General features: G+C 40.7%; 2 protein-coding genes across 7 annotated transcripts in view; one reads left to right on the top strand and one right to left on the bottom strand.

Annotated features, from left to right (window-relative positions):
* SNAP91 (synaptosome associated protein 91) overlaps positions 1-27,809 on the bottom strand; it is a 177,004-nt gene that overhangs the window by 45,922 nt on the left and 103,273 nt on the right. For all 6 annotated transcript variants that reach the window (XM_053602336.1, XM_053602340.1, XM_053602337.1 and 3 more), the window contains exons 13-15: positions 20,933-21,045; positions 5,324-5,338; positions 4,997-5,182 (exon numbers count right to left, since the gene is read on the bottom strand). In XM_053602336.1, coding sequence (XP_053458311.1) covers positions 4,997-5,182; positions 5,324-5,338; positions 20,933-21,045 — 314 coding nt within the window. The remainder of the gene's footprint in view (positions 1-4,996; positions 5,183-5,323; positions 5,339-20,932; positions 21,046-27,809) is intronic.
* LOC128593932 (CD2-associated protein-like) lies at positions 23,022-27,753 on the top strand. The gene is given in 3 exon segments (XM_053602341.1): positions 23,022-23,860; positions 23,862-24,943; positions 24,946-27,753. Coding segments are annotated over 3 exon segments (1,893 nt in total). The 5' UTR covers positions 23,022-23,237; the 3' UTR covers positions 25,134-27,753.

Here is a 27,809-nt window from a genome sequence, read left to right as displayed (position 1 = left end):
AAATAGAAAAACTAGCCCAGCATTGTGGCAGGTGCCTGTAGTCCAAGCTGCTAGGGAGGCTGAGGCAGGAGGATCATTTGAGCCCAAGAGTTTGAGGTTGCTGTGAGCTGTGACACCCACAGCACTCTACCCAGGGCACAGAGTGAGGCTCTGTCTCAAAAAAAAAAAGAAAAAAAGAAAAAAAGAAGAGAAAAAAAAAAAGAAAGGAAGAAAGAAAAATACATCCCCAGCAAGGATGCTATAATGAGGACTGAGAGAGCATGATGAAAGCTGGACGGAGCGGGGGGTTGGGGGGGACAGAAGAACAAGGTGTGAGCAAGTGTGAGGCAGGCTGGGAGGGCTGCATGCATCCTGCCAGAGTCAGGGCTGCTTTGTCCTTTTCATCCTACAGAAACTGGACCCGAGGCCAATAATAGGAGAGAGCAGAAATGGTATAGCAGTCATATTTGGGGGTGTTATTAAATTTAATTTCTGTGAGATAGGTGATCTCCATTCTGTAGATGAGAGACTCAGTGCTTACAAGATTTTAAGTGCTGTCACCTTAAACAATGACAAGTGAGGTACTGTGTATGTTAATTAGCTCAACCGAGCCAATCACAATAAAACATTATGCTGAATATTATAAATAGACACAATTTTTGACAATTAAAAACATAAATTAATTTTTTATAAAAGTCTGAGAGACTTGATGAAGGTCAGCAAATAGCAGAGTTAGGATTTGGCCCAAAGATGTCTGACTGAGCCTTGTGGACTGATCCCTGCCCGGCCTCCCACACTGCTATGAGCCGTGTCACACTACACGCCTGTGGACTGAGCCCTGCCCGGCCTTCCACACTGCTATGAGCCGTGTCACACTACACGCCTGTGGACTGAGCCCTGCCCAGCCTCCCACACTGCTATGAGCCGTGTCACACTACACGCCTGTGGACTGAGCCCTGCCCGGCCTCCCACCCTGCTATGAGCCGTGTCATACTATATGCCTGTGGACTGAGCCCTGCCGGGCCTCCCACACTGCTATGAGCCGTGTCACACTACACGCCTGTGGACTGAGTCCTGCCCGGCCTCCCACCCTGCTATGAGCCGTGTCACACTATACTACACTATTCCCCCCTTTTAATATGAAATAAGCATCAGTGGTATTAGCCCCAGGACTGACCTCAGAAGGTTACCACTGTGTGGGAGTGGGTGAAACCCACATTAAGGCCACATGAGATGCCCCCCCATCAACAAGACATCGCCTTTCAATGCTTCCCTTGTTATTTAAAACTAAACATTATAAATTTAACTCGTCTACCTCTGGCAAAACTTTTCTTAAACATAGGAGCCCATACTGCTCCTACCCCCAGCTGTTTGAATCTTCCCAGCCCAGGAGAAGGAGATGAGAATGAGCCCCCACATGGCACAAGGCCCAGTCACTGTCCTCCTGCAGTGGGGACAGAGACCTGGGCAAGAAGTGGCTCCCTGAGCTGGGTCAGCCCCGGAGTGTCTTGCTCTGTCCCTAGAACTAGAGTTCAATAGCGTTCAAGGGGCTCAAGGGATCCTCCTTCCTTCCTCAGCCTCCTGAGTACTGGGACTACAGGTGCTGCCACCACATCTGTCTAATTTTTCTTATTTTTTGTAGAGATGGGGTCTCACTAAGTTTTCCAGGCTGGTCTTGAGCTCCTGGCCTTAAGCAATCCTCCCTCCTTGGGCTCCTAAAGCGGTAAGTTTATAGGTGTGAGCCACCATGTCCAGATGAGATAATAAAATTTAGATGTTAAACAAAACTACTTTTTATACCTTTTTTTCTATCATTGGTGGCAGCATTATCTTTTCAGTGTTGAAAGCTACAGCTCTTTCCAACCCAGTTCTCTTTTCCCGGTTACTCATTTGCAGTTCATTTCTATATTCTGCCAAATTTTCAGCCAGCACTACTTTCCCGCCACTCCACGGTTATGACTCAGCCAGGCCCAGCCCGTACTTTCACCTGACTAGTCCAGATTCATCTTTCCTTTCTTCCCACCACCACCTCTCTCCAGACTTGTAGTAGCTGTCACTTCCCCAGCCTCAGCTATTCTTCCCATTTACTCCAGCCACACAAGCTATCCTTAAACCACACACTCTGGGTTCTGGCTGCTCAAAAGCCCAAGAGTCACCTTTTTGGTTTCTTTCCTTCCTCAAAGGTCCCAGATTATAAAGCTCTTACATGAACTCTAGTTGTAAGTGTTGATAGTTAAGTACTGGTTTTGAGGAAGATTGACCAGTTTGATCACAAATGGTCAGACTGGTGAGGGAAATTCTCTGGCTCCCGGCCACGCCCCCAGGTGTGCAGAGGAATTAGCATCAGTACTGGAAAGACCTTGTGTTGTTACAAATCCACGTCCAGTGAGTGAAGTCTGCTTAGATAAAAAACAGGGTGTTTTTAAGGATTTTGTATTTTATTTTATGAACATGTATTAAGTTTTGCTAATTTTTTAAAGCACAACACCGCCTTAAAGTCTGTGATGATTACAGGAGGCAGATTTTATTTCTTAAAAGTTCATTTTAGGGCAGTGCCTGTGGCTCAAAGGAGTAGGGTGCCGGCCCCATATGCCAGAGGTGGTGGGTTCGAACCCAGCCCCGGCTAAAAACTGCAAAAAAAAAAAAAAAGAAAAGTTCACTTTACAAAAAAAGCATTTAATAAATGTAATGTATTTCGAAAAAAACATTCAATGACTTACACATGGCCTACTTACATGAAATGACTAACACATTATGTGGGTGTCAATCTGAATCTTTCTGTCAAAAGTAACAGAATTATACTATTTTCCAAATTTGTCATTTAAATACAGTACTAAAATACATATAGAATTGTAATGGTTTAATATGTCATATTCCTGCAATTAAATGGCCATTTTTCTGAAACTGAAATCCATTAAGCTCGTGTCTACAGAGGTCTACATTAGTTGTATCCACATAGCACAGAACCTCAAAAAGGCATGTTCTAAATTTTATAAATAAAATATAACTGGTGACTTTATTCTTCTCAAGTTCTACCGTTTGCCTATTACAGAGCGGGCAAAATATAAGACATGCACACAAAATGGCCAAAGAGATTTTAGTTTAGGTTTATATTTAACATCACATTTTCAAATGACTTCTTCTAAAACAATAAAGGGCATAAAGGATATTAGAAAAAAAATCCTTGAAAACACATAACAGACAGTGACACGGACAGACTCCTGAACACAGATGCCGGGAACTGCATAGCTGTCAGAGGCCAGGAGGCAGTTTACGGAAGTATAGATCAATAAAATAATTGTGATGAGATTTTCAGATGCAATCACTTTTATCCATTTATAGCTGGATGACTGGAAAGGATATTGAAGAATCATGAGGGTAGCCAACTCTCTGGCAGCTGTACTAATCCCTTACATTTAAAGGTAAAAAGGATGCCACCATGAAGATATTTCCAAACACAGACTCTCTGCTGGATGAACACGCTGGAAGCAGTGATAAATGCTAGACCTGAACAGCATAATGGTACAAAGAACACTGTAAAGAAATATTTCCTAGAGGGCTGGGAGGAAAGAAGACAGAGTGGGCTGACTTTTCAGAAACGCCTTATAAGTGGATTGAAAACTAAAGTTATAAACAGTTAAAGATGCAGAAATGTTTCAGCACAGGATTGGTATCCATCCTGTCCACACTTCCCATTTCCTTGCAGTTTTTCTGTTAGAAGCCTGGGAGGATCTCCCACACCCAAACCCAAAAATGGGGGCGGGGAAAGGAAGGGTGAAGAAGTTGATGTTATAAATTTCAGCTAAAACTTAAAGTTTGGGTTTCAAAAGATAGCAGGGGCATACCTGAAAAACTACTTGCTACAGTGGCTGACTCTTCATAGTAAAACACTCAAAGGACTGCAATCCCTTCTCCCTTACTTTTCCTAAAAGCGTGTTTCTCCTGGAATAGGAATAACATTGTCCCACGGCAGGAGAAACTTGCTCCCGTGTGACAGTGGCGGTGATGCTGTGTCTTCCTGAGCATTCCTTGTCTTGGAAGATGCCGGCCAACCTCAGAGCCAGGCATAGCACACAGTGGAGTGGTGACTGACAGCGGACTCATGCATATCCCCAGGGAAGACACTAGTGGTACCCAAGCCTCCCACATCTCTCCTGCCCCACCATCATTGGCTTCCACCAATTTCTTTACCATGTTCTCAAAATCCCCCAGGAAAGATGTTACATGGTAAGGAAGACACACACTAGCACCACCCAGGGAACGTGTCTGACACGGGGACTCTGTTGCCATGGAGACAGCCCCCTCTGATGAATAAACTGGCTTCATGTGCCTCCTGGGGTCTGGGTATATTGCCCTGGCAGAGTTCAGGATCTTTTTACTGGGTCAGAATTTATACTTTCATGGAACCTTATTTTCAGACAGATGTTTCGCAGACTAACCTGCACCTGTTTTCAAGCAGCAACTCAAGTGCCACTTCAGACGTTTTCTAAGTTCCAGTGCCAGAGAAGATCCAAATTTTTAAATTGGACAGAACGAGCTTAAAGCTGCAGAAATAGGCACATCCCTAAACTCTTCAGAGAGGTGCTAATCTGAACCACTCTTGGATAACTTTTTGCCCTAAATATTCAGAAGCCATAACTTGCACCAGGATTGTCTTGCCCACATATTCCTCAAATATTCTCCGCACTGGTTCTAACCTGGCCAAAAAGCCGAATCTATGTAGACAGAGAGAGCTGGTCTGCAGAGTGGGGCAGGCAGGGTGGGAGCCCCAGTGCAACTTCAGTCCTGACTTGGAAAAACCAGGAAATGGTCTGAAACACGGCAACTTCCACTATGGAAGTGCTAAATGTAAGTGATGAGAGTTGGTGAGTTTAGCGAAGATACATGTATATGGGTCAACATTAGAAAAGTACGTGAACACTCTGACATGCAGTTAATACAACGTGAACATTTTAAACGCCTCAATCCCAGGTAATTCCAGCAATCCTGAAAGGAAAACGGACAGGGACTGACTAACCTCCAAAGAGATCGACGTCAGCGGTGACAGCAGTGACAGTGGTGACAGCAGTGACAGTGGTGGTGGTTGAGGCAGAGGCTGCAGCAGGTGCGATTTCAGCAGCTGTAGTAGGAGGGGCAGGCTCCGGGGCAAAGGGGTCTGAAATCTGTGCTTCAGACGGGGCAGAGGAGAGTACGGCCAGAGAGTCTGCAGGGGCCAGAGACAGAGAGCAAAGTGGGAGGAGAGAGGGGAGGACAGGCAGATACCAGACCCCACAGGGCAAGCGAGGACAGCCGCAGAGACACAGAAGTCTCTCAGAAGGGAAGGCTAAAAGAAAGCTTTACTCACCCTCTCCCAGAAGGTCTGCTGACGTCCATTACGGGGCAGCATATGGACAAAGGAGACTGACACTGAGACATTGGACCAGACCAACGTCCAAGCCTGGCGAGGCACTAACTAAAGACATTTTAGCTTAAGGTACCTCTCTCGACCATTTGTAATTAAGAAATGCGAGCTGCCTGCTATCATCACGGAACTGTCAAGCTAGAAGGAAGCTCTGGCTTCAGAGCAACATTACAGTTTTATGGATGGGGAAAACTGAAGGTAAAGGAATCAAGAGACTTCCCGAGCAATCTGACAAACTCCGTGTATCTCCACCAGGTTTGCCATTTCACCTGCTGTGACTGTTTCACTCTACCATAAACACAATTCTGAAGAAACTGCAGTTAATGGTACTTTGTTCATCCCCTTTATTTGACAAGTCACTTAAGTCGAGAACACCACAGAATAGTGTGGGTGTCATGGTGGTTGTAGTTGGGTAAGAGGACAGGCCAGATACGGGCAAAGGATCAAATGCAAGCCTGGGTGTTAGAACCAAGAAAATCTAACCTACACCATGTTCTTCTTCCTAAGTTTCACATTATCAGCTGTTTTCCAATATACTCTATAATCCTGACATTTATAAACATTACATGACAACAATTTTTTTTTTTTTTTTAACAGAATCTCCCCTGGGTATAGTGCCGTGGCATTGTCACAACTCACAGCAACTTCCAACTCCTGGGCACAAGCGATCCTCCTGCCTCAGGCTCCCGAGTAGTTGGGACTACAGTGCCTGCCATTATGTCCTGTTAATTTGTTTATTTCTAGGAGAGATGGGGTCTCGCTCTTGGTCAGATTGGTCTTGATATGAGAGTTATTTTTAAGATGAATATGGGAGACATTATGAGGCATAAAACTTTTCAGCTCTCCTGAGCTCAGCATGCCACTGGGAGGTCCACATTTTCTTAGTGTTCAGCCGTGAACTGCAGTTGGTGCCCAGAATAAAAAGTTGAGAAGGGACAGTCCTAACTGCGCCAGAAGCACCCAGTGGCATTGGCTCCTCTCGGTCATATGACAGTGTGTATGCGTCAGGCCTCATCTGAATTCATGAATGCCACTGGAAGTTTATTTTAATCATGAAGAAATATTATTGGAACGCACTGGGGGGCTGTTTCTTTAAGGCCTTGGAAACAATATGAGAACCCAGTAAATGAAATGTTCTAGAAGGCATTTAAAAAAAACGAGAAACATAAATCTGATGTTGAAAATAATCACATTAATGTAACAGACAACTTGCAAGCCTAGTAAATATTACATAAAGTGCACTACCGATTCTCTAAGATAACAAAGTTCCTTCATAACTAAACTTCAACATATTTCATAAAAATACTGGAGAATTAAAACACACAGAGAACTTGACATTAAAACCAGTTTTACATTCGAGAATGTCTGTCTAACAAACAGCAGGCAGAAGGGAGGAATAACCAGGCCTGTGTTGACATGGGCTGGGTATTTTATCCTGGGGGCGGGCAGCCACCTCCAAAGTGTAGAGAAACAGTCCTTCAAATAATTTCTCAAACCAACAGCTCCTGCTACCCCACAGCTGTGCATCTTAAACGTACTGACTAGAAACCAAAGCGGGTTGTCAGAAGCCAGCCTGATTCAACTCTCTCTTCTCCTGGCATCAGAGGGACCCTCAGAAGCCTTACTCTCACCCAGGGCAGTTTGAAGCCACAGTGGCTCAGTGGAGGAGGTGAGAGCAGGGCTAGGAGCTTTCACACCTGCTATTGTCTATGATAGGAAACGAGCAATTTACTTCAAACATTTGGTAGGTTAATAAAGAAGACCATTATGTACACTAGAAGGACAGAGAAATAAAAATATTTTAAAAGGAAGAATAAAAAATTAAAATATCAGTTCTTTGCTTTTGATTAGTGTTTTGTTCAGATGTAGGGTGATGAGGCTGCTTTCAACAGGATGATGGAAGATAAAAAGTAAACTTCTTTCGGGATTTCCCAGAAAAATGCACAATTGAGCATCCTGGTAGATAAATGATGTTAGAAAATGTTTTCCATTCCTGGAAACTACAGGGGTTTAGTCTTGAAAATACTAATTTTCGGGTTGCACCTGTGGCTCAGTGAGTAGGGCACCGGCCCCATATACTGAGGGTGGCGGGTTCAAACCCAGCCCCGGTTGAACTGCAACCAAAAAATAGCCGGGCGTTGTGGCGGGCGCCTGTAGTCCCAGCTGCTCGGGAGGCTGAGGCAGGAGAATCGCTGAAGCCCAAGAGCTAGAGGTTGCTGTGAGTCCTGTGACATCATGGCACTCTACTGAAGGCGGTAAAGTGAGACTCTGTCTCTACAAAAAAAAAAAAAAAAAGAAAATACTAATTTTCTAGGGTGGTGCCTATGGCTTAGTAAGTAGGGCGCCGGCCCCATATACCGAGGGTGGCAGGTTTAAATCGGCTGCAGCCAAAATTGCAACAACAACAACAACAACAACAACAAAAATAGCTGGGTGTTATGGGGGACGCCTGTAGTCCCAGCTACTCAGAAGGATAAGATAAGAGAATCACCTAAGTCCAAGAGCTGGAGGTTGCTGTGAGCTGTGATACCACAGCACTCTATTGAGGGCAACAAAGTGAGACACTGTATCTAAAAAAAAATAAAAATAAAAAATAATAAAAAATAAAAGAATTAAAATATTAATTTTCTAGATGAAATTCAATTTATGTTACCTATGTTGTGGTTCAGGCAAAATTTTCTCTACTATAAGAGAGAGGCCCAGGAAGAGGTGTGCTGGGACCTGTGATCGGTGCCCTCCTGGACCTCCAGAAGAGCTGCACCAGGACCCATGATTGGCACCCTCCCAGACCCCAGTAAGAGCTGCACTGGGACACTCCCAGACCTCCGGAAGAGCTGCGCCCTCCCGGACCCCGGTAAGAAATGCGCACGCCACCCGCCGGGCCTCCCCATGCCCTGACCAGGAACTCCTGGAGCTGTGCAACCCCACGTCCACACTCTTGTACCCTCCCTGCCTCCACACCGCCCGCTGGTCTGGCCAGGGATTCTGGTAGCCACATGCCCTCCAGAGCCCTCCCTGCCTCTATGTGGAGCCCTTCTCCTGGTCAGAGACTGCTGGAGCCTTGGGCCCTCTGTGCCAAAGTCACTGGGCACCAGGCACTCCCAGAACTGTGTGCACCACCCCCTGCCCTGTTGCTGGATCCAGGTGTGTCACACTCAGGAGCTGCTCCCACAACCAGAACTCTCTATCTGGGGCAGCCCCAGAAGAGCTATACAGGGTCACTCCCTACAAAGATCCAACAACAATAGAGTGATCCCCCCAGGTCTAATCTCAGAGAGACACCTCCCCAACTCTGAGGGCAGCTAGAGGCAACGGTGAAAAACAATCATGAGGCAAAATCAACAGAAAAACTCTGGCAATATGAATAATCAGAGTAAATCAACTCCCCCAAGGATCAATGGGGCAGACACAGCACAAGATCCCATGCACAAACAAATAGCTGAGATGTCAGAAATCGAATTCAGTTTCTGGATAGCAAATAAGATTGAATTAGAATTCCAAGCAGTAACCCAAAAGATGTTTCAAGAATTCAACAAATTCAAAGACCAAATGACCAAAGATTTTGACACACTGAGACAAGAAGTTGAGCCCTCAATGATCTGAGAAACACAGTAGAATCCCTCAGTAACAGAATGCAGCAAGCAGAAGAAAGGATTTCTGACATTGAAGACAAAGCTTTTGAATGCTCCCAAACTCTCAGAGAGGAATAGAAATGGAGGGCAAAAACAGATAACTCTCTCAGAGAGCTCTGGGATAATTAGAAGAAAATTAATATTCGTCTTATAGGGATCCCTGAAAGTGATGAAATGGCTTCACAAGGCACAGAGTCTCTTCTCCATGAGATTATGAATGAGAACTTCCCAAACATGCCAAGAGATTCTGAAATTCAGATAGCAGACAGTTTCAGAACTCCAGCACAACTCAACCCAAATAAGACATCTCCCAGACACATCATAATCAATTTCACTGAAGTTACTATGAAGGAGAAAATTCTGAAAGCAGCCAGACGAAAGAAAACCATCACCTACAAGGGGAAGAATATTAGAATAACTGCAGATCTCCCTGCTGAAACCTTTCAAGCTAGAAGAGGATGGTCATCGACTTTTAGTCTCCTAAAAGAAAATAACTTTCAACCCAGGATCCTGTACCCAGCTAAACTGAGTTTCATTTATGATGGAGAAATTAAATACTTTAACAACATTCACATGTTGAAGAAATTTGCCACAACTAAACCAGCTCTCCAGGATATTCTCAGACCTATACTCCATAAATACCAGCATAATCCTCCACCACAAAAGTAAACCCACCCAGAAAATTTTGATCAAATTCCAATTTCCACAGTTGCAAAAGGATTAAAAATGTCCACTGGACTCTTGAAAGGCTTATCAATATTCTCAATTAATGTGAATGGTTTAAATGTCCTCTAAGGAGGCATAGGTTGGCTGACTGAATACAAAAACTCAAGCCAGATATCTACTGCATACAAGACTCGCATCTTACATTAAAAGACAAATATAGACTCAAGGTGAAGGGATGGGCATCTATATTCCAGGCAAATGGAAAGCAGAAAAAAGCAGGCATTGCAATCCTATTCGCAGATGCAATAGGCTTTAAACCAACCAAAATAAGGAAGGATAAGGATGGACACTTCATATTTGTTAAAGTTAATACTCAATACGATGAGATTTCAATTATCAATATTTATGTACCCAACCAGAACGCACCTAAATTTATAAGAGAAACTCTAACAGACATGAGCAACTTGATTTCCTCCAGTTACATAGTAGTTGGAGATTTTAACACCCCTTTAGCAGTGCTGGATAGATCTCCAAAAAGAAGCTAAGCAAAGAAATTTTAGATTTAAACTTAATCATTCACCATCTGGACTTAACAGACATCTAAAGAACATTTCAGCCCAATGAAACTGAATACACATTCGTCTCATCAGCCCACAAAACATACTCAAAAATCGACCACATCCTGGCTATAAATCCAACCTGAGCAAATTTAAAAAAATAGAAATTATCCCTTGCATCTTCTCAGACCATCATGGAATAAAAGTTGAACTCAATAACAACAGAAATCTGCATACTCATACAAGAAATGGAAGCTAAATAACCTTATGCTGAAGGATAGATGGGTTATAGACGAGATTAAGAAGGAAATCACCAAATTTTTGGAACAAAACAACAATGAAGACACGAATTATCAGAACCTCTGGGATACTGCAAAGGCAGTCCTAAGAGGGAAATTTATAGCACTGCAAGTGTTCCTCAAGAAAATGGAAAGAGAGGAAGTTAATAACTTAATGGGACATCTCAAGCAACTGGAGAAGGAAGAAGACTCCAACCCCAAACCCAGCAGAAGAAAAGAAATAACCAAAATTAGAGCAGAATTAAATTAAATTGAAAACAAAAGAATTACACAACAGATCAATATATCCAAAAGTTGGTTTTTTGAAAAGGTCAATAAAATAGGTAAATCTTTGGCCAATCTAACCAAGAAAAAAAGAGAAAAATCTCTAATTTCATCAATCAGAAATGGTAAAGACGAATAACAACAGACCCCTCAGAAATTCATAAAATCCTTAACGAATATTACAAGAACCTTTACTCCCAGAAATATGAAAATTTGAAAGAAATCGACCAATACTTGGAAGCATGCCACCTACTAAGACTTAGCCAGAACGAAGTGGAAATGTTGAACAGGCCTATATCAAGTTCTGAAATAGCATCAACCATACAAAATCTCCCTAAAAAGAAAAGCCCAGGACCAGATGATTTTACGTCAGAATTCTACCAAACCTTTAAAGAAGAACTAGTACCTATATTACTAAACCTCTTCCAAAATACAGAAAAAGAAGGAATATTACCCAACACATTCTACGAAGCAAACATCACCTTGATCCCCAAACCAGGGAAAGACCCAACAAGAAAAGAAAATTATAGACCAATATCACTAATGAATATTGATGCTAAAATACTCAATAAGATCCTAACAAACAGGGCGGCACCTGTGGCTCAGTCAGTAAGGTGCCGGCCCCATATACTGAGGGTGGCAGGTTCAAACCTGGCCCCGGCTGAACTGCAACAAAAAAATAGCCGGGCGTTGTGGCAGGCGCCTGTAGTCCCAGCTACTTGGGAGGCTGAGGCAAGAGAATCGCTTAAGCCCAGGAGTTGGAGGTTGCTGTGAGCTATGTGATGCCATGGCACTCTACCTAGGGCCATAAAGTGAAACTCTGTCTCTACAAAAAAAAAAAAAGATCCTAACAAACAGAATCCAACAACACATTAAAGAAATTATACACTATGACCAAGAGGGATTTATCCCAGGGTCTCAAGGCTGGTTCAATATACATAAATCTATAAATGTAATTCAGCACATAAACAAACTAAAAAATAAGGACCATATGATTCTTTCAATTGATGCAGAAAAGCTTTCGATAATATCCAGCATCCCTGCATGATCAGAACACTTAAGAAAATTGGTATAGAGGCGACATTTCTTAAACTAATAGAGGCCATCTACAGCAAACCCACAGCTAATATTGTATTAAATGGAGTTAAATTGAAATCATTTCCACTTAGATCAGGAACCAGACAAGGCTGCCCATTGTCTCCATTGCTCTTTAACATTGTAATGGAAGTTTTAGCCATTGTAATTAGGGAAGAAAAGGCAATCAAGGGTATCCACATAGGGTCAGAAGAGATCAAACTTTCACTCTTCACAGATGACATGATCCTGTATCTGGAAAACACTAGGGGTTCTACTACAAAACTTTTAGAAATGGTCAAGGAATACAGCCATGTCTCAGGCTACAAAATCAATACCCATAAATCTGTAGCTTTTATATATACCAACAATAACCAAGCCAAAAAAACAGTCAAGGACTCTATTTCTTTCACAGTAGTGCCAAAAAAGATGAAACATTTGGGAGTTTATCTAACAAAGGACATGAAAGATCTCTATAAATAGAACTATGAAACTTTAAGAAAAGAAATAGCCGAATATGTCAACAAATAGAAAAACATACCATGCTCATGGCTGGGAAGAATCAACATTGTTAAAATGTCTATACTACCCAAAGCAATATATAATTTTAATGCAATTCCTATTAAAGCTCCATTGTCATATTTTAAAGATCTTGAAAAAATAATACTTCGTTTTATATGGAATCAGAAAAAACTTCGAATAGCCAAAACATTACTCAGAAATAAAAACAAAGCAGGAGGAATCATGCTACCAGACTTGAGACTGTACTATAATTCGATAGTGATCAAAACAGCATGGTACTGGCACAAGAACAGAGAAGTAGATGTCTGGAACAGAGTAGAGAACCAAGAGATGGATCCAGCTACTTACTGTTATTTGATCTTTGACAAGCCAATTAAAAACATTCAGTGGGGAAAAGATTCCCTATTTAACAAATGGTGCTAGGTGAACTGGCTGGCGATCTGTAAAAGATGAAATTGGACCCACAATTTCACCATTAACTAAGATAGACTCTCACTGGATAAAAGATTTAAACTTAAGACATGAAACTATAAAAATACTTGAAGAAAGTGCAGGGAAAACTCTTGAAGGAATTGGCCTGAATGATTATTTATGAGGAGGACTCCCCAGGCAATTGAAGCATTATCAAAAATACATTACTGGGACCTGATCAAACTAAAAATCTTCTGCACAGCCAAGAACATAGTAAGTAAAGCAAGCAGACAGCCCTCAGAATGGGAGAAAATATTTGCAGGTTATACGTCTGATAAAGTTTTAATAACCAGAATCCACAGAAAACTCAAACGTATTAGCAAGAAAAGAACAAGTGATCCCATCTCAGGGTGGGCAAAGGACTTGAAGAGAAACTTCTCTAAAGAAGACAGATGCATGATCTACAGACATATAAAAAAAAGTTCATCATTCTCAATCATCAGAGAAACGCAAATCGAAACTACTTTGAGATATCACTTAACCCCAGTAAGAGTAGCCCACATAACAAAATCCCCCAAACCAGAGATGTTGGCATGGATGCGGAGAAAAGGGCACACTTCTACACTGTTGGTGGGAATGCGCACTAATACGTTCCTTCTGGAAGGATGTTTGGAGAATACTTAGAGATCTAAAAATAGACCTGCCATTTGATCCTGTAATTCCTTTACTAGGTATATACCCAGAACGCCAAAAATCACAATATAACAAAGACATCTGTACCAGAATGTTTAATGCAGCCCAATTCATAATTGCTAAGTCATGGAAGAAGCCCAAGTGCCCATCGACCCACGAATGGACTAGCAAATTGTGGTACATGTATACCATGGAATATTATTAAGCCTTAAAGAAAGATGGAGACTTTACCTCTTTCATGTTTACATGGATGGGGCTGGAACATATTCTTCTTAGTAAAGTATCTCAAGAATGGAAGAAAAGGTATCCAATGTACTCAGCCCTACTATGAAACTAATTTATAGCTTTCATATGAAGCATAAGAATATGGGGAAAGGGCCAAGGGAGGGGAAGGGAGGGGGGAGGTTGGGGTGGAGGGAGGGTAATGGGTGGGACCACACCTACGGTGCATCTTAGAATGGGTACAGGAGAAACCTACTAAATGCGGAATACAAATGTCTACATACAATAACTAAGAAAATGCCATGAAGGCTACGTTGAACAGTTTGATGAGAATATTTCAGATTGTATATGAAATCAGCACATTGTACCTCTTGATTGCGCTAATGTACACAGCTATGATTTAACAATAAAAAATAAAAAAAAAAGAGAGAGAGGCCCTATTCAGGATGATGGTATCAGTAAATAAATAGTCTCAAAACTTCCACTTTCTATAAAGGATTAAACCACACATGCAAAAATATTACTATAGCAGAATTCAATTCATTTACAAATGTAAAATAATCAGAGATTTTTTGGCATTATAGACATGGGCAGAAAACACTCGTTTTAACTGAGAAACAGCATGACGACTGAGTTAACAATGAACTTCTATATTTTGCAGTGAGATGTAGCTATAAGAAGATGGAATATATTAGTACATGTAACGTGCTGACCCATAACTGAGATGTATCTAATGTTTGATGATAGCTAATTATATAGCAATAGCTGTAAGTCATGACCTTCACTACAGGACTGTGAATTTTAAACTTTCTGTAGGTCTCGCAGGGTGTGTGTGCATGTGTGCACACACGTGTATGAGCCTGCAGACGTGTGCTCCAGATTTAGTCTACAAGAGAGTGGTGATGCAGTAACAGAATCTGCTTGTGCCGCAGCTGACACACCACTCAGGTGCCACCAGAGTCACGTGACCATGCAGTGTTAATGAGCTTGCAAACGCATGTTGACAACTGATTTCAATTCTCATTAAACGCTAGGAGTAATCTTATACTTACCAAAGAGTAGAAACTTCAAGCCTTTATAAAAAGAAATTATTTGTTTCTCACTTCATAACACACTCACTCATCTGTGCTTCTGAAACATGAGTTTATGATGAAGAAAACAAAACACTCACCCTATTAGGGAAGTAAAGGTTAGGATTAAAAAAATTCTGGGCACTCTTTCAGTCAAACAGGTTCATTCCTCGCTTGCATAAACACTAAATCTTATATGTATAATTTAAATTAAAATCACTGAACTATGATTTTATCAAAATTTAGTAGCTTTACACTACAGGAAAAAAAATACTAAGATTATAATGTATTTTGGGAAATGGAAATATTTTTCAGTACCTATAGCCCCTAAGAAAAAAAATCAGTATCATTATTAAGAATACCCCAACAAGCCTATAAGAGTCTTTGGGTTTGTATTTTACTGTCTAGTTATAGAAAATTGAAATATGCTTTGATAATAGAAGTCGCTGATCTTATCAGACAAGACCGAGAAAATGATTTTAATTTTTTCTTTAGTCAAATGAATCAATGCGTATCTATGATAATTTAGTAGCAACATCAACCACCTCTGCGTAACTACAAGAGAAATGCAAACACAGGTACCTGTTATATCTCAATTTTGTATTGTAGAAATTTAGTTTCTTTCTTTCTTTTTTTTTTTTTTTTTGAGACGGAATTTAACTTTGTCGTCCTTGGCAGAGTGCTGTGGCGTCACAGCTCACAGCAACCTCCAACTCTTGGGCTTAAGTGATTCTCTTGCCTCAGCCTCCCAAGTAGCTGGAACTACAGGCACCGGTCACAGTGCCGAGCTATTTTTTAGTCGTAGTTCTTATTGTTGTTTGGCAGGCCCGGGCTGGGTTCTAACCCATCAGCTCCAGTGCATGTGGCTGGCGCCCTAGCTGCTGAGCTACAGGCATCGAGCCTACTCCAGTTTCTTAAGGTGTACAATTTTTACTATTTTGCTTGGAAAATGGGGAATGTATTTATTAGCATTTGCTTGCAAAGCTGAATATTCTATTACTATGCAATGCCACGGTTGTAGATATTTTGTTGAGGCAAAAAATGCTGTCTAATCATCAAAAGGTGGCCATCAGGCCCTCTGCGAGGGTGTCTAGCCCTTTTTCTTTTCTGTAAATTGGAAGACTAAGAATTGTCTTGGGCCACAGAGTAAATATACAAATACTAGCAGGCAAAAGAAAAGGTTCCTATAGACTTTTTGCAGTATCTGATAGCTAACATCTGACACCACACATAAGAAAAACAGTCCTCAAATAATCTGCACGTGCTCCCCAGGGCTGCAGAGTGGACACCCCTGCAGGCCCAGCCTCCAGTCGCCCATAAGGTGCCTCTGTACTAAGCATACAAAGTGCCCCCAGGGGAGGTCAGAAGAAGAAAAGCCCCCCTCAAGGCTGAGGTCACAGTTGGGCCAGGAGAGCGCTGGCCAGATCTCGGTCCCTCTCCTCTGCCTGTGACCAGTATTAGAACTGGCAGAGCAGAGTGCACAGCCCTGGCTAAAACCAGCCTGCTCCACTTGCCTTCTTTCCTCCTCCCGCCCTCCCTCCCTCTTTCCTTTTCAGAATATTATGGGTACAAACATTTTGGTTACATAAATTGCTTTTCTACAGTTTGAGCCAAACTTTTAAGTGTGCGCATCTCCCCGTTAGTCTGTGTGGCACCTGCTGGTTGTGAACGCACCCGTCCCCTCTCCCCTCTCTGTTCCTTTCCTTTATAGCCAGTGATGTTTTCCTGTTTCAGTCATCAATACTTATTTCCAACCAGTAAAGACTAATGTTGTCCTACAAAATTGGTTATTACAATATCTTAGCAAAAAGCACTTAGAGATGAATATGAAAAAAAGGCTACATTGTAATTAAAAAAGATTTCACTTAGCTTTTTCTTTCTATTTATTTGGCATCCTTCTTTTGTTGCCAAAAGTTAAAAAGAAAGACATACAATTTCAATTTTATGCCAGGGAATATGGTGCAAGGAGACTGTCTATAGTTTTACTGTTTATTCATTAAAGTTTTAACTAAATCACGAATGATTGAAAAATTCAAAAAATTGGAAAGTATGAAAACACACTGATTTAAATGGTTGATAGAATTGAAATTTTTTTGTGTGTAATCCAAGACATTTACAATTAAAACTAAATTTTTAATTGTGGTAGTTTTATAAAAATCATCTACATGAATTTTATGGATGAAAAAATTTAAGGCCGTGCATTTGAAATATTCTTAGGTAAATAGGAAAATAATACATTGTTATAAGACATTGCAAGTTAAAGTAAGCTATTTAAAAAGTGAGTGAAGCTGGGAATAAAAACACACATACAAGAAGAAGGTCCTTATCAAAGCTCTTTAGCAATATATTCCTGGACCAATTAACATTTAATAAAGTTAAACAAAGTTGAAAGAACAATTTTATTTAAAAAATTAATAGCTGTGGCCTTGGGAGTTGAATATTTCAATAAGGAGAAGGTTTAAATATTGAAAATGGAAACATGCCAACATTTAAAATGCTCATCTTCATAGTTAACAACTTTGTTTCAGAAGTGGCCATCTTTCTGTTATTTTTGTTACCAAAAAAACTTGGAAATAAAATCAAGAGATACAGAATGCTCTTTTGATGTTATACTGACACACTGTTTAACAAGACCACCCAAGGATTATTTAATTGTCCAGGGGAATGTAATTTTGTTAGATTGTTATTACCATAATTAGGGATTCTGATGTTGAAATGCTAAGTTACGGATCTTATCTGCTAGTGATGCAAATAATTTGTTTGAGATAAAAGATAACCCCAACATTATAATTTTTATTACTGCACAGGATATTAATAGTTTTATATCTAACCCAGACATTTATTCTAACATTCTTTTTATTTTTTTTTTCTTTCTCTCTCTCTCTCCTTTTTTTTTTGCCATCTCCAAGTTGCTGAATTTGGATTAGAAGGTATGGAGCATACAAATAATAGAGTCATCTCAAGTAACCGGGCTTGGCTCTGATGTGGCTTAGGGGGCTCAGACTGCAGGAATGGCTCTCTCTGGCCTTCCTTTTGGTGAAACCTCAGACACTTGGTTTTGTCATTACATTATGTCCATTCATTACATTACATTACATTATGTCCATTCAACACGTATTTGTTGAGCACCTTTGCCAGAAAACTATGACAGGCAATGTGAAGACAAGACAAGTCATTGCATCCCTGTGTTCCCTTGAAAATCTGACCATCTGGCAGAGAAGACATATTAGAAACCAAATGTGTGATCAAGCACAGTGACCTCCATCTTCAGAAACCTCATCAAAGGATGCTGATTCCCTGGGGGTCCAGAACTATTAGCAGACGTTCCCACAGTCCTCTGGCAGATGTAGCCAGAGATGCGAGCACAGACAACCAGCATGACCACAAAGGTCACCAAGCTAAAAATGGCCCGGAAGAGTAAGTAAGAGTCACGTAGAGGGCACCATGTTGGAACAATTTGCAACATCACAGATGCAGCTGTAGCCCATACTGGGCGTAGAAGCCATACCGAATGGCCACAGTGACCTCCACCACCTGCTGGTCACTCATCCGTGTGTGGAGCTGCAAGTGACAGCTGCAGTGTGCCTCTCGACTGCAAATGTCAGGGAGTTGGCCACAGAGGCTGTCTGTCAGATGGGGGTGCCTGGCACTCACAGTCCACCTCCACGTGCTGGGTCCTGTGTTAAACACTACATAGACGTGGGCCAACCCAGCACAGAAGTCTGCAGCCAGATTGGCCATTAAGTAATAAATAGGAGAAGGGAGGCAGTGGCTGACGCAGATTGCCACCATGACCAGGAGGCCGGCTGACATGAAGACGCAGACAGTGATTCCAAGTCCATCACCAGCTTGCTGACCATGTTCCGACTGTGGCAAGATGTTTCCCACTCCAGTTATAAAAGAAGGCAATGGATTCACTGTAGAAGTGCTGTGGGTCGTTCATGACTGTGAACTGGGGCTATGAAATGACAGGGGTGGAGGAGAGGTGGTGGCGTGACAGCTCTGTGGTGTGGGTGGTGATCTGGCCGCAGCTACCATGCAGGACATGGGAGTCAAGTTCTCATGTGCTGATCAGATCAAGTCATGCTAGGAGAAGCCGTGTGCCAGGTGTGATGCCCCAGCGCCCCGCCGTCTGCCCTCCCCTCCCGATTCATTTGCTGAAATTCCCGCCGAGGCTGTAAGAGCTGGCCTAACATTCTTTTTCAAATGCCTATAAATACTCAATTCCTCAAAATGTTCTTTGAGCCTGTTTTATCACCTTACCGGTTTCTTCATTAGCGAGTTGCTAAGGCTTTCGCTTGTGTTGCTTTTATAGTTGTATGAGCCATGTCTTAAAACTTTCAACAATTTTATTCTGATCATTTAATGCAGTAGCGCATAGTATTTAAAATAAACTCTGTAAGAAAAGGAGGCTGAGGATAGAGATTGCTTGGGCCCAAGAGTTTGAAGTTGCTGTGAGCTATGACGCTATAGCACTCTACCCAGAGTGACAGAGCGAGACTCTGTCTCAAAAAAAAAAAAAAAAAAAAAAGGAAGGAGGAACAGGAGAAAATCAAACACAAATAAAAACTTTTCACAGGAAGATAGTCTAACAGCCAGAAATGCATGAAAAGATGCTCGACATCTTTATCATCAGGGAAATGGAAATAAAAACCACAGTGAGATGCCACCAAACTCCAGCAAGAATGGCTCGGATGGTGTGGATGTGGAGAGGAAGAGACACTTCAGCACTACTAGGGAGACAGCAAACCAGTGCAAACTTCACGGGAAGTAGAGTGGAGAAACCTCCAAGGACCAGAATCGGACCGGCTGTCAGACCCAGCAATCCCACAGTGAGGTATTCACCCAAAGGGAAAAAATACATTTTATGAAAAAGGCACTTGCATTCAAATGTTTAGCAGCACAGTTCACAATGGCAAAGACATGGAAACAAGCCAAGTGCCCATCAATACAGGAACGGATTAATAAAATGGGAAATACGCTGAGCCATAGAAAGGATGGACACCCAGTATCTTTTGTAACAGCCTGGATGGAACTGGAGACCATTCTCCTAAGTGAAGTATTACAAGAATGGAAAAACACCACATGTGCTCAGCACTAAAGGGAAACCAGTGGATCAACTTCTCTGTGCTCACAGGGCAGCAAAACCCGACAGGAATCAAGTAGGTGGCAGGCAAGTTCACACCTACCTGGTCCAGTGCACACTTTCTGGGTGAAGGGCACACTTACACCTCTGACTTAAAGTGTACAACAGCAAATTGTGTAACCAAAACATGTGTACCCCAGTAATATTTTGAAATTATAAAAACACCCCAACTCTGTGTAGCTTTTAGAATTAATTATGTAGCAATTACCTTAATTTTTATATCAGTATTAAATGTTTTAATTTATTTTTAATTAAATATTTGTAAGAGTTTTGTTCTGAGATCAATGGGAGTCAAGTGCTTACGTGTGATTTCTCTCAGTCAATGGGGTTTAGAGTAGATTTTTTTCTGACACAAACAAGACTCTGTAAGAGTCCTCTTGCATGAAGCCACAGACAATGTGAATAAACCAGTTCAGGCCTAAACAAACCCAGGCAGGAGGCTACACCTGACAAAACACATCAGAAAGGCTGCCTCCCAGTAGCCTCAGACACGGACGGGAACACTCAGTCCTCTGAGGCCTGAGTCTCTAGAGAATGATGACTAAAAGTAATCAGAATTTTAGAACAGCAAAGAAAAACACTGCCTTTGTGCCAACTTTTAGAATAAAATATGACTATCTGAACATTTTAACTGTATGGACACGTTGTCTCTATCTCAGTATACGAGGGTTGTTAGGAAAGTTTTAAGTCACACAAAAATCAAGACATGTAAAATCCATCTGGATGGAAACCAATGAAGCCCTTCCAGCAACACAGGTAAGCCAAGTGAGTTGAAAGGTGCACAGGGGAGTCTGGGGGGACGCTGCCGGCCATGTGCCTGGAAGTGAAATAATAGACCATAACACTGTCTCGAAACTTTCATAGTAACTCATGTATGTGTATTTTAGTTGCTAGGCGCCAAGTTTCTTACTCCATTTGGGATGATCAGAAGGTAAACATAATGATTGTAGCCTAAATAAAACAACTAGACAGAATGCACCGGGAGGTGGCACTCACCTCCCCATGCAGTGGCCCCCCCGGCAGGTGGCGGTGCAGGTGCTGCGGCGGCCGCACCCCCGGAAGAGAAATCCGGCTGGAGGTCCAGGAGATCAGTGGATGGTTTAGAAGTGCTGAAAGGAAAACAGAATTTTAAAATTAGATTTTGAAATTTTACAATGTGACGGTATTTTTAACTAAAGACTTATGAAGAAAACAGCAAAAGATTTTGAATACTATAAATTCAATAAAAGACTATTTTAGGGACTATAGCAGGACAGACTACTTTTAGAAAAGGCCAGGTGATGTTCAGCACTATTCAACTCTGCCGCTGGAGCACAGAATCGGACAGAGACAAGACAGAAAGAAATCCATACAGCTTTGTTCCAGAGAAACTTTCTTTACAAAAACAGACAGGGGCTGGATTTGATCCAAGAGAAGTATCCTATAGGGCAATAAAAATCATGACCTTGTAGTTATGTTTTCTTTAGTTCATAAAATCTTTTGTATAGAAAAAAAATTCATGCATTGAGAAGAATTTATTTCTAAATAAAGTATACTAAAGTAAATAAATGATCACTAATTTACCTTCTTCATAAATTAGGCTACGATTTATCAAGTTTGTCTTGGAGGGGATTCACCTAAAACTACTTCATTTTTATTCTTACTCAGTTGGAGCTGTGCTTCTCAACCTTCAGAAGTTACGAGGAGGAGCCTTGCTATCCAAAGTACAGGCACCAAACCAGCAGCCTCCAGGGATGTTTTTATAAATGTGAAGTCTCAGGCTTACCCTACATTTACTGCCTCAGAATCTCCATTTTAACAAGATCCCCGGATGATTTAGATGGAGATTCAGAGTCGAGGAGCTCTGGCCTCAACAGGTTACCAAGCCGACAGGGCCCAGGACCCTGATCTGTTTTCTTTTTCATTCAGCCTCTGTACAGCTGGTATTCCAGGCTTGAGCTACTGCACTTGACTCATTTTTGTAGAAATGGGGTCTTGCTATGTTTCCCAGGCTGGCCTCAAACTCCTGGCTTTAAGGTATCCTCCCACCTTGGCCTCCCAATGCGTAAGCCAAGACACCTGGCCTCATCTGCCTTCTTAAACATTAGTTCCATCTTTATCTTTTTTCATATTCAGTTTCTAAGTAATATTCTTTTAAGAAAAGAATTCTTTTTTTTTTTTTTAAAGTTTCAGAGCATCTGAAAGCATTGCCTAGTTTTGATACATGTTTCATAAATACAACTGGACTGAGCAACAGGAAAGGAAACATGCCTACTAGGAAGGTCTTAGTCAAAGCCTTCATATGAGGCAGTTCCTCTTAGTGAAGCAGCAGAAAGGGCTTGGTTTTATCAAGCTTGCTGTACGGAAGAGCAGACCAGGTGAGCAGAGGGTAAAGCACATGGTTAACTCAGGCAGAGCCCTTGGACTTATTCTCAGGTCAAAATCCATGTCTCCAAATACAAGGCACTTGTAATCAGAGTCACAGATGCCTCAAAATGAGATGAGAATCCTTCCAAGGCAAAATAACCAAAGAATTGACCTAATTTCATTATTGGAGCCCCGTGAGATGGGAGCCCTGAGATGTCGCAGACGCACGGCCATCCTCACCTTCCTCATTGCTGTCCCCCCCTGCAGGTGCCAACGAGGGACGCCTTCATTACAGGCGCCAGCTAACTGGCCTATAATGTCGAGTCTGCTGTTTCCTTTTTTTAAAGCACTTTAAGACATCTTTTCAATTTCCCGCAGGAAGAAACTAATTTTAGAAAACATTTTCCACACCAGACAATTTCAGAAGAGCCTGGAGTGTGTGCGTCTTTCTTCCACTTCCTTTCCCACGTGTGGGAGCAACATGGTGATTTCCACAGCTTGGGACTTTCTACTTAAGAGATACAGGCCTGAGAACTGCGCGGATATAAGAGAAAATTAACTTCGTGCAGCAAAAATAACTGAACTATCACACATTACTAGGATTAGATTTCATCTGGTGATATCCGTGGGGCACAGCACAGCACAGCAAAATGAAATGAAAACCTACTGGGACTAGGGGTGGGAAAGCCGCCGTCTGGGCAGGCGGGGAGGGTCCTCCCGCCGCCGTGGCTTCGGCGGAGGCGAGGCGTGAGGAGCAGCCGCCGCCTCTGCCTCAAGGGCCGCACAGAAGGGGCTGGCGGGAGAGCGCCGCGGGCGGACGGAGGCGCCTCCTCGCCCAGCCTGAACTCAGAAGGGGCGAGAGCGGAGCGCGGGGCCCGCCTCCTGCCGCAGGAGCTGCCGCGCAAGCCACAGGAGGAGCGGCAGACGCCGGCTTCTCCCCGCGGGAGCCCCCAGCATGGTCGACTATGTTGTGGAGTATGACTATGATGCTGTACATGATGACGAATTAACTATTCGAGTTGGGGAAGTCATCAGGAATGTGAAAAAACTACAAGAGGAAGGATGGCTAGAAGGAGAATTAAATGGGAGAAGAGGAATGTTCCCTGATAATTTTGTTAAGGAAATTAAAAGAGAGACAGAATCCAAGGATGACAATTTGCCGATCAAACGGGAAAGGCATGGGAATGTAGCAAGTCTTGTACAACGAATAAGCACATATGGACTTCCAGCTGGAGGAATTCAGCCACATCCACAAACCAAAAATATTAAGAAGAAGACCAAGAAGCGCCAGTGTAAAGTTCTTTTTGAGTACATGCCACTAAATGAAGATGAACTGGAGCTGAAAGTGGGAGATATTATTGCTATTAACGAAGAGGTGGAAGAAGGCTGGTGGAGTGGAATCCTGAACAACAAGTTGGGATTGTTTCCTTCAAATTTTGTGAAAGAGTTAGAGGTAACAGATGATGGTGAAACTCAAGAAGCCCAGGAGGATTCAGAAACTATTTTGACTGGGCCTACTTCACCTTTACCCTCTCCTGGGAATGGGAGTGAAGCTGCACCTGGATCAATTACACAGCCGATTTGGAGATATTTTTAAAGAAGGCTCTGTGAAACTTAGGACAAGAACATCCAGTAGTGAAACAGAAGAAAAAAAATCAGAAAAGCCATTAATCATACAGTCATTAGGATCCAAAACTCAGAGTGTGGAAATAACAAAAACAGACACTGAAGGTAAAATTAAAGCTAAGGAATACTGTAGAACATTATTTGCATATGAAGGTACCAATGAAGATGAACTTACTTTTAAAGAGGGGGAGATAATTCATTTGATAAGTAAGGAGACTGGAGAAGCTGGCTGGTGGAAGGGTGAACTTAATGGCAAAGAAGGAGTATTTCCAGACAATTCTGCTGTTCAAATAAATGAACTTGATAAAGATTATCCAAAACCAAAGAAACCACCACCTCCCACTAAGGGTCCAGCTCCAAAGCCTGAGCTGATAGCTTCAGAGAAGAAGTATTTTCCTTTAAAGCCTGAAGAGAAAGATGAAAAATCAGTGCTGGAACAGAAACCTTCTAAACCAGTAGCTCCCCAGGTTCCACCCAAGAAGCCTACTCCACCCACCAAAGCCAATAATTTATTGCGATCTTCTGGAACCGTATACCCAAAGCGACCTGAAAAACCAGTTCCTCCACCACCTCCTATAGCCAAGATGAATGGGGATGTTTCTACTATTTCATCAAAATTTGAAAGTGAGCCAGTATCAAAACCAAAGCTAGATTCTGAACAGTTTCCACTTAGACCAAAATCAGTAGACCTTGATTCATTTACAATAAAGAGCTCTAAGGAAACAGATGTTATAAATTTTGATGACATAGCTTCCTCAGAAAACTTGCTACATCTCACTGCAAATAGACCGAAGATGCCTGGAAGAAGATTGCCTGGCCGCTTCAATGGTGGACATTCTCCAACTCAAAGCCCAGAAAAAGTCTTGAAGCTAACAAAAGAAGATAGTGCCAACTTAAAGTTGTCTGAATTTAAAAAGGATACATGCTGTTCTCCAAAGCCATCTGCGTACCTTTCAACACCTTCAAGTGCTTCTAAATCAAATACACCTGTTTTCCTAACTCCATTAGAAATCAAAGCTAAACTAGTAACAGATGATGGGAAAAAAATTCCCTGGATGAACTTAGAGCCCAGATTATTGAATTGCTGAGCATTATAGAAGCACTGAGAAAAGATCATGGGAAAGAACTGGAAAAACTACGAAAAGATTTAGAAGAAGAGAAGGCAATGAGAAGTAATTTAGAGGTGGAAATAGAGAAGCTGAAAAAAGCTGTCCTATCTTCTTGAGGTGATGTGGACCCAGTGTGTTCTTAATATTCCAGGGATTCAGAAGCAACACTATGAACTTCAGCTGACTTACTACTTAGCAATTATGAATGCTGGTGTTGTGATAAAGAAATATGATTATATGAACTATAATATCTATAGAAAAGTAGAGGGTGAATTTATATATATATATATATATATTGTTTTGCCAATAAAAAAAAAGAGGCCTTATTTCTTACTGTGCTGGGATTGCAAACACTTTTTCTAAATTTGTTTGCTTAAAAATACTACTGAATCTGTATAAAAAGGAAAGAAAATTCACAATAGTTTTTATATTGAAACTTGTATTATTTTTTAAAGAGATCTATACTATAAATATGGTGATATCTTTAAAAATCTGTAAGATATAGTATTTGAGAGGGACAAATCAGCTTTTTAGTAAATATAGTCACTACTTTTCCCATGATGCATAAGGGATATAAACTTGGGGTGTGTGTGTGTGTGTGTGTGTATTTTAGCCTCTTACCCAGGATTACACTGTTGTGCCTGTTTGTCTGCAGTGCTGTTTAATTGTGGGTGATGACATAGGAGTTCCCTATCTATAAACCAGATTATTCACCCATGCATATAGTAATAACTAATGAAACAATATAATTTCTTCAGCTTTTAGAATATTTTACATTGCTTGCACTATAGGATTCATAAAAGGAATTAAAATTAAATATATTGAATTGTTAAACATATTTGGGAAAATATGAGCTTTATTTTAAATTCATTAGGCCCAAGGAATCTAAAAATGTTAATTTAAACCTTAACTTGTGCCTAGAAACTACAGCACATATGAAATACACAAGCACCAGCTTTCCTACTTTACTTTTCTGCTTATTTTATAGTCTCAAATGTTACTCAATTCATTATTTTGTGATTTAATTCATGTTCTTCCTCCTAGTTTTTAACAATGTTAATATCAGGAAAACAAAACTTTTCAGAACTTCAGTGTAAGATTTGATACTTTGACAAGCTATCATCGTGTAAATATTCAGGTTTTATACCAGATAGACCATACTAACTTGGGAGAGAGAATTTGAACTGTTACTTGGGTCCAACTTTATAAAGAGAGTATGTCACAAAATCTAACATTACATCTTATTTAAAACTAAATATAGTTGACCATATTCAAAATACATTTTCAAAAAATAGATGAATTAGTATTTTCTTCAGAGTGACTTATGAATAATTGAACATTTAAAAATGTTATATCTATAGGTAATATGTCTAAAAACATGGGTGGATTTTTAAAATTTTTTTAAAAGAAGTAGGTTTTAAGCTTCATTATGGCAAATGAGTGTCAGATTCTGAGTACCAACTATCATGCTTTCATTTTTTGTTGTTTTAAACCACCAATATTTTCCCTTTATATTTAACCTTAGAGAAATCTTGTATAAATGAAATGTCATCAAGTTTCGAATAAAAGAGATCTGAAGTTGAAAATAGTAATTGATAGACACACCAGTACACAATTACAGAATATTTAATTTTTAATTCATATTAGGGTTTGGGGGGAATGCTAATTATGTCTTGAAAATTTGCATACATTTGTATTCAGAATACTCAAAAGTATTTCGGCTCTTCTAATGAGGTCATTACCGAACAGAATTATTCCTCTCTGGCCTGTTTTTAGATGACTAGTCAAAGGAATGATTTTCTTCCTGATTAAATACATAAATCTTGGGGGTTTTCTTGTTTTTTTTTTTTTTAAATGGCAGTCCTTAAAATACTGTATCCTAGAAATCATCCTCTATCTTTCTCAGTGAAAAACCCTAATAATGGGTGAGAGAAAGTTCCAGTAGATTTCAGACTATTCTTAAAGTTTTTCTTGGTCATTTTCTCACTCGTAAATAAAATCAAGATGGTCATGATTACTGAAATATATTTAAAGTTTTTTGCTTGTATACTCCTCAATCAGAAGAATAATCGAAATACTATGTATATTTTTCTGCCCTTGACAGAATAATAAAATAAAACCATAATGAACTAAAAGGGAAAAATTCCTTTATTCTAGCAATTTACTATTTGCTTTTGATATGGAAACTTTTATTAATTTCTATTCCTAAAGCTATATCACAAAATGATACGTAATGGTAAGAGCCTTAGGGGTAATTTTTTTCTACATGTGAATATAATTAAAAGACTAAAGGTTAACAACACGGAATCTGTCATTGCCAAATAATTAGTGACTCTGTAGTTTACGTTTCCTATCCTTTGAAACACAATATTAATTTCCTAATTGTATTTCAATGTTATTTTTTGTGTGTGACCACTGTGCTTCTGTTTTATTGTAAAGCCATTTCCTCTTTACAGAATTTGTGTCTGAAGATGTAAAGAGAGATTAGGCCTTGTGTGATGGAAGATTCTCTTTTTTATGCTCCTTACCATGATCACAGGAAAAAAAATCAAAGTGCTCTCCAGATATTTTGATAAAAATTTTATGCATGCATTTAAACTTGAAATGTAGGAGCAGAATGAGACAATCATTTAAATCAGAAATGAGAAGTATTATAATGTAATAGCCTTCTTTTGCTGTAGCAATAAGATGACCAAGTGCAATGACTTGATTTAATTAAATCATCTTTTAAAAGTTGCTGCTATGAATATTTTTAGCTATAAAATTTTACCCTTGTTCTAGCCTGACTTGCT

The sequence above is a fragment of the Nycticebus coucang genome, chromosome 9 (genome assembly GCF_027406575.1).
Source record: "Nycticebus coucang isolate mNycCou1 chromosome 9, mNycCou1.pri, whole genome shotgun sequence".
Lineage (NCBI taxonomy): Eukaryota > Metazoa > Chordata > Mammalia > Primates > Lorisidae > Nycticebus > Nycticebus coucang.
The sequence above is the reverse complement of the archived record's forward strand: the minus strand, read 5'-3'. Positions and strand labels throughout refer to the sequence as shown.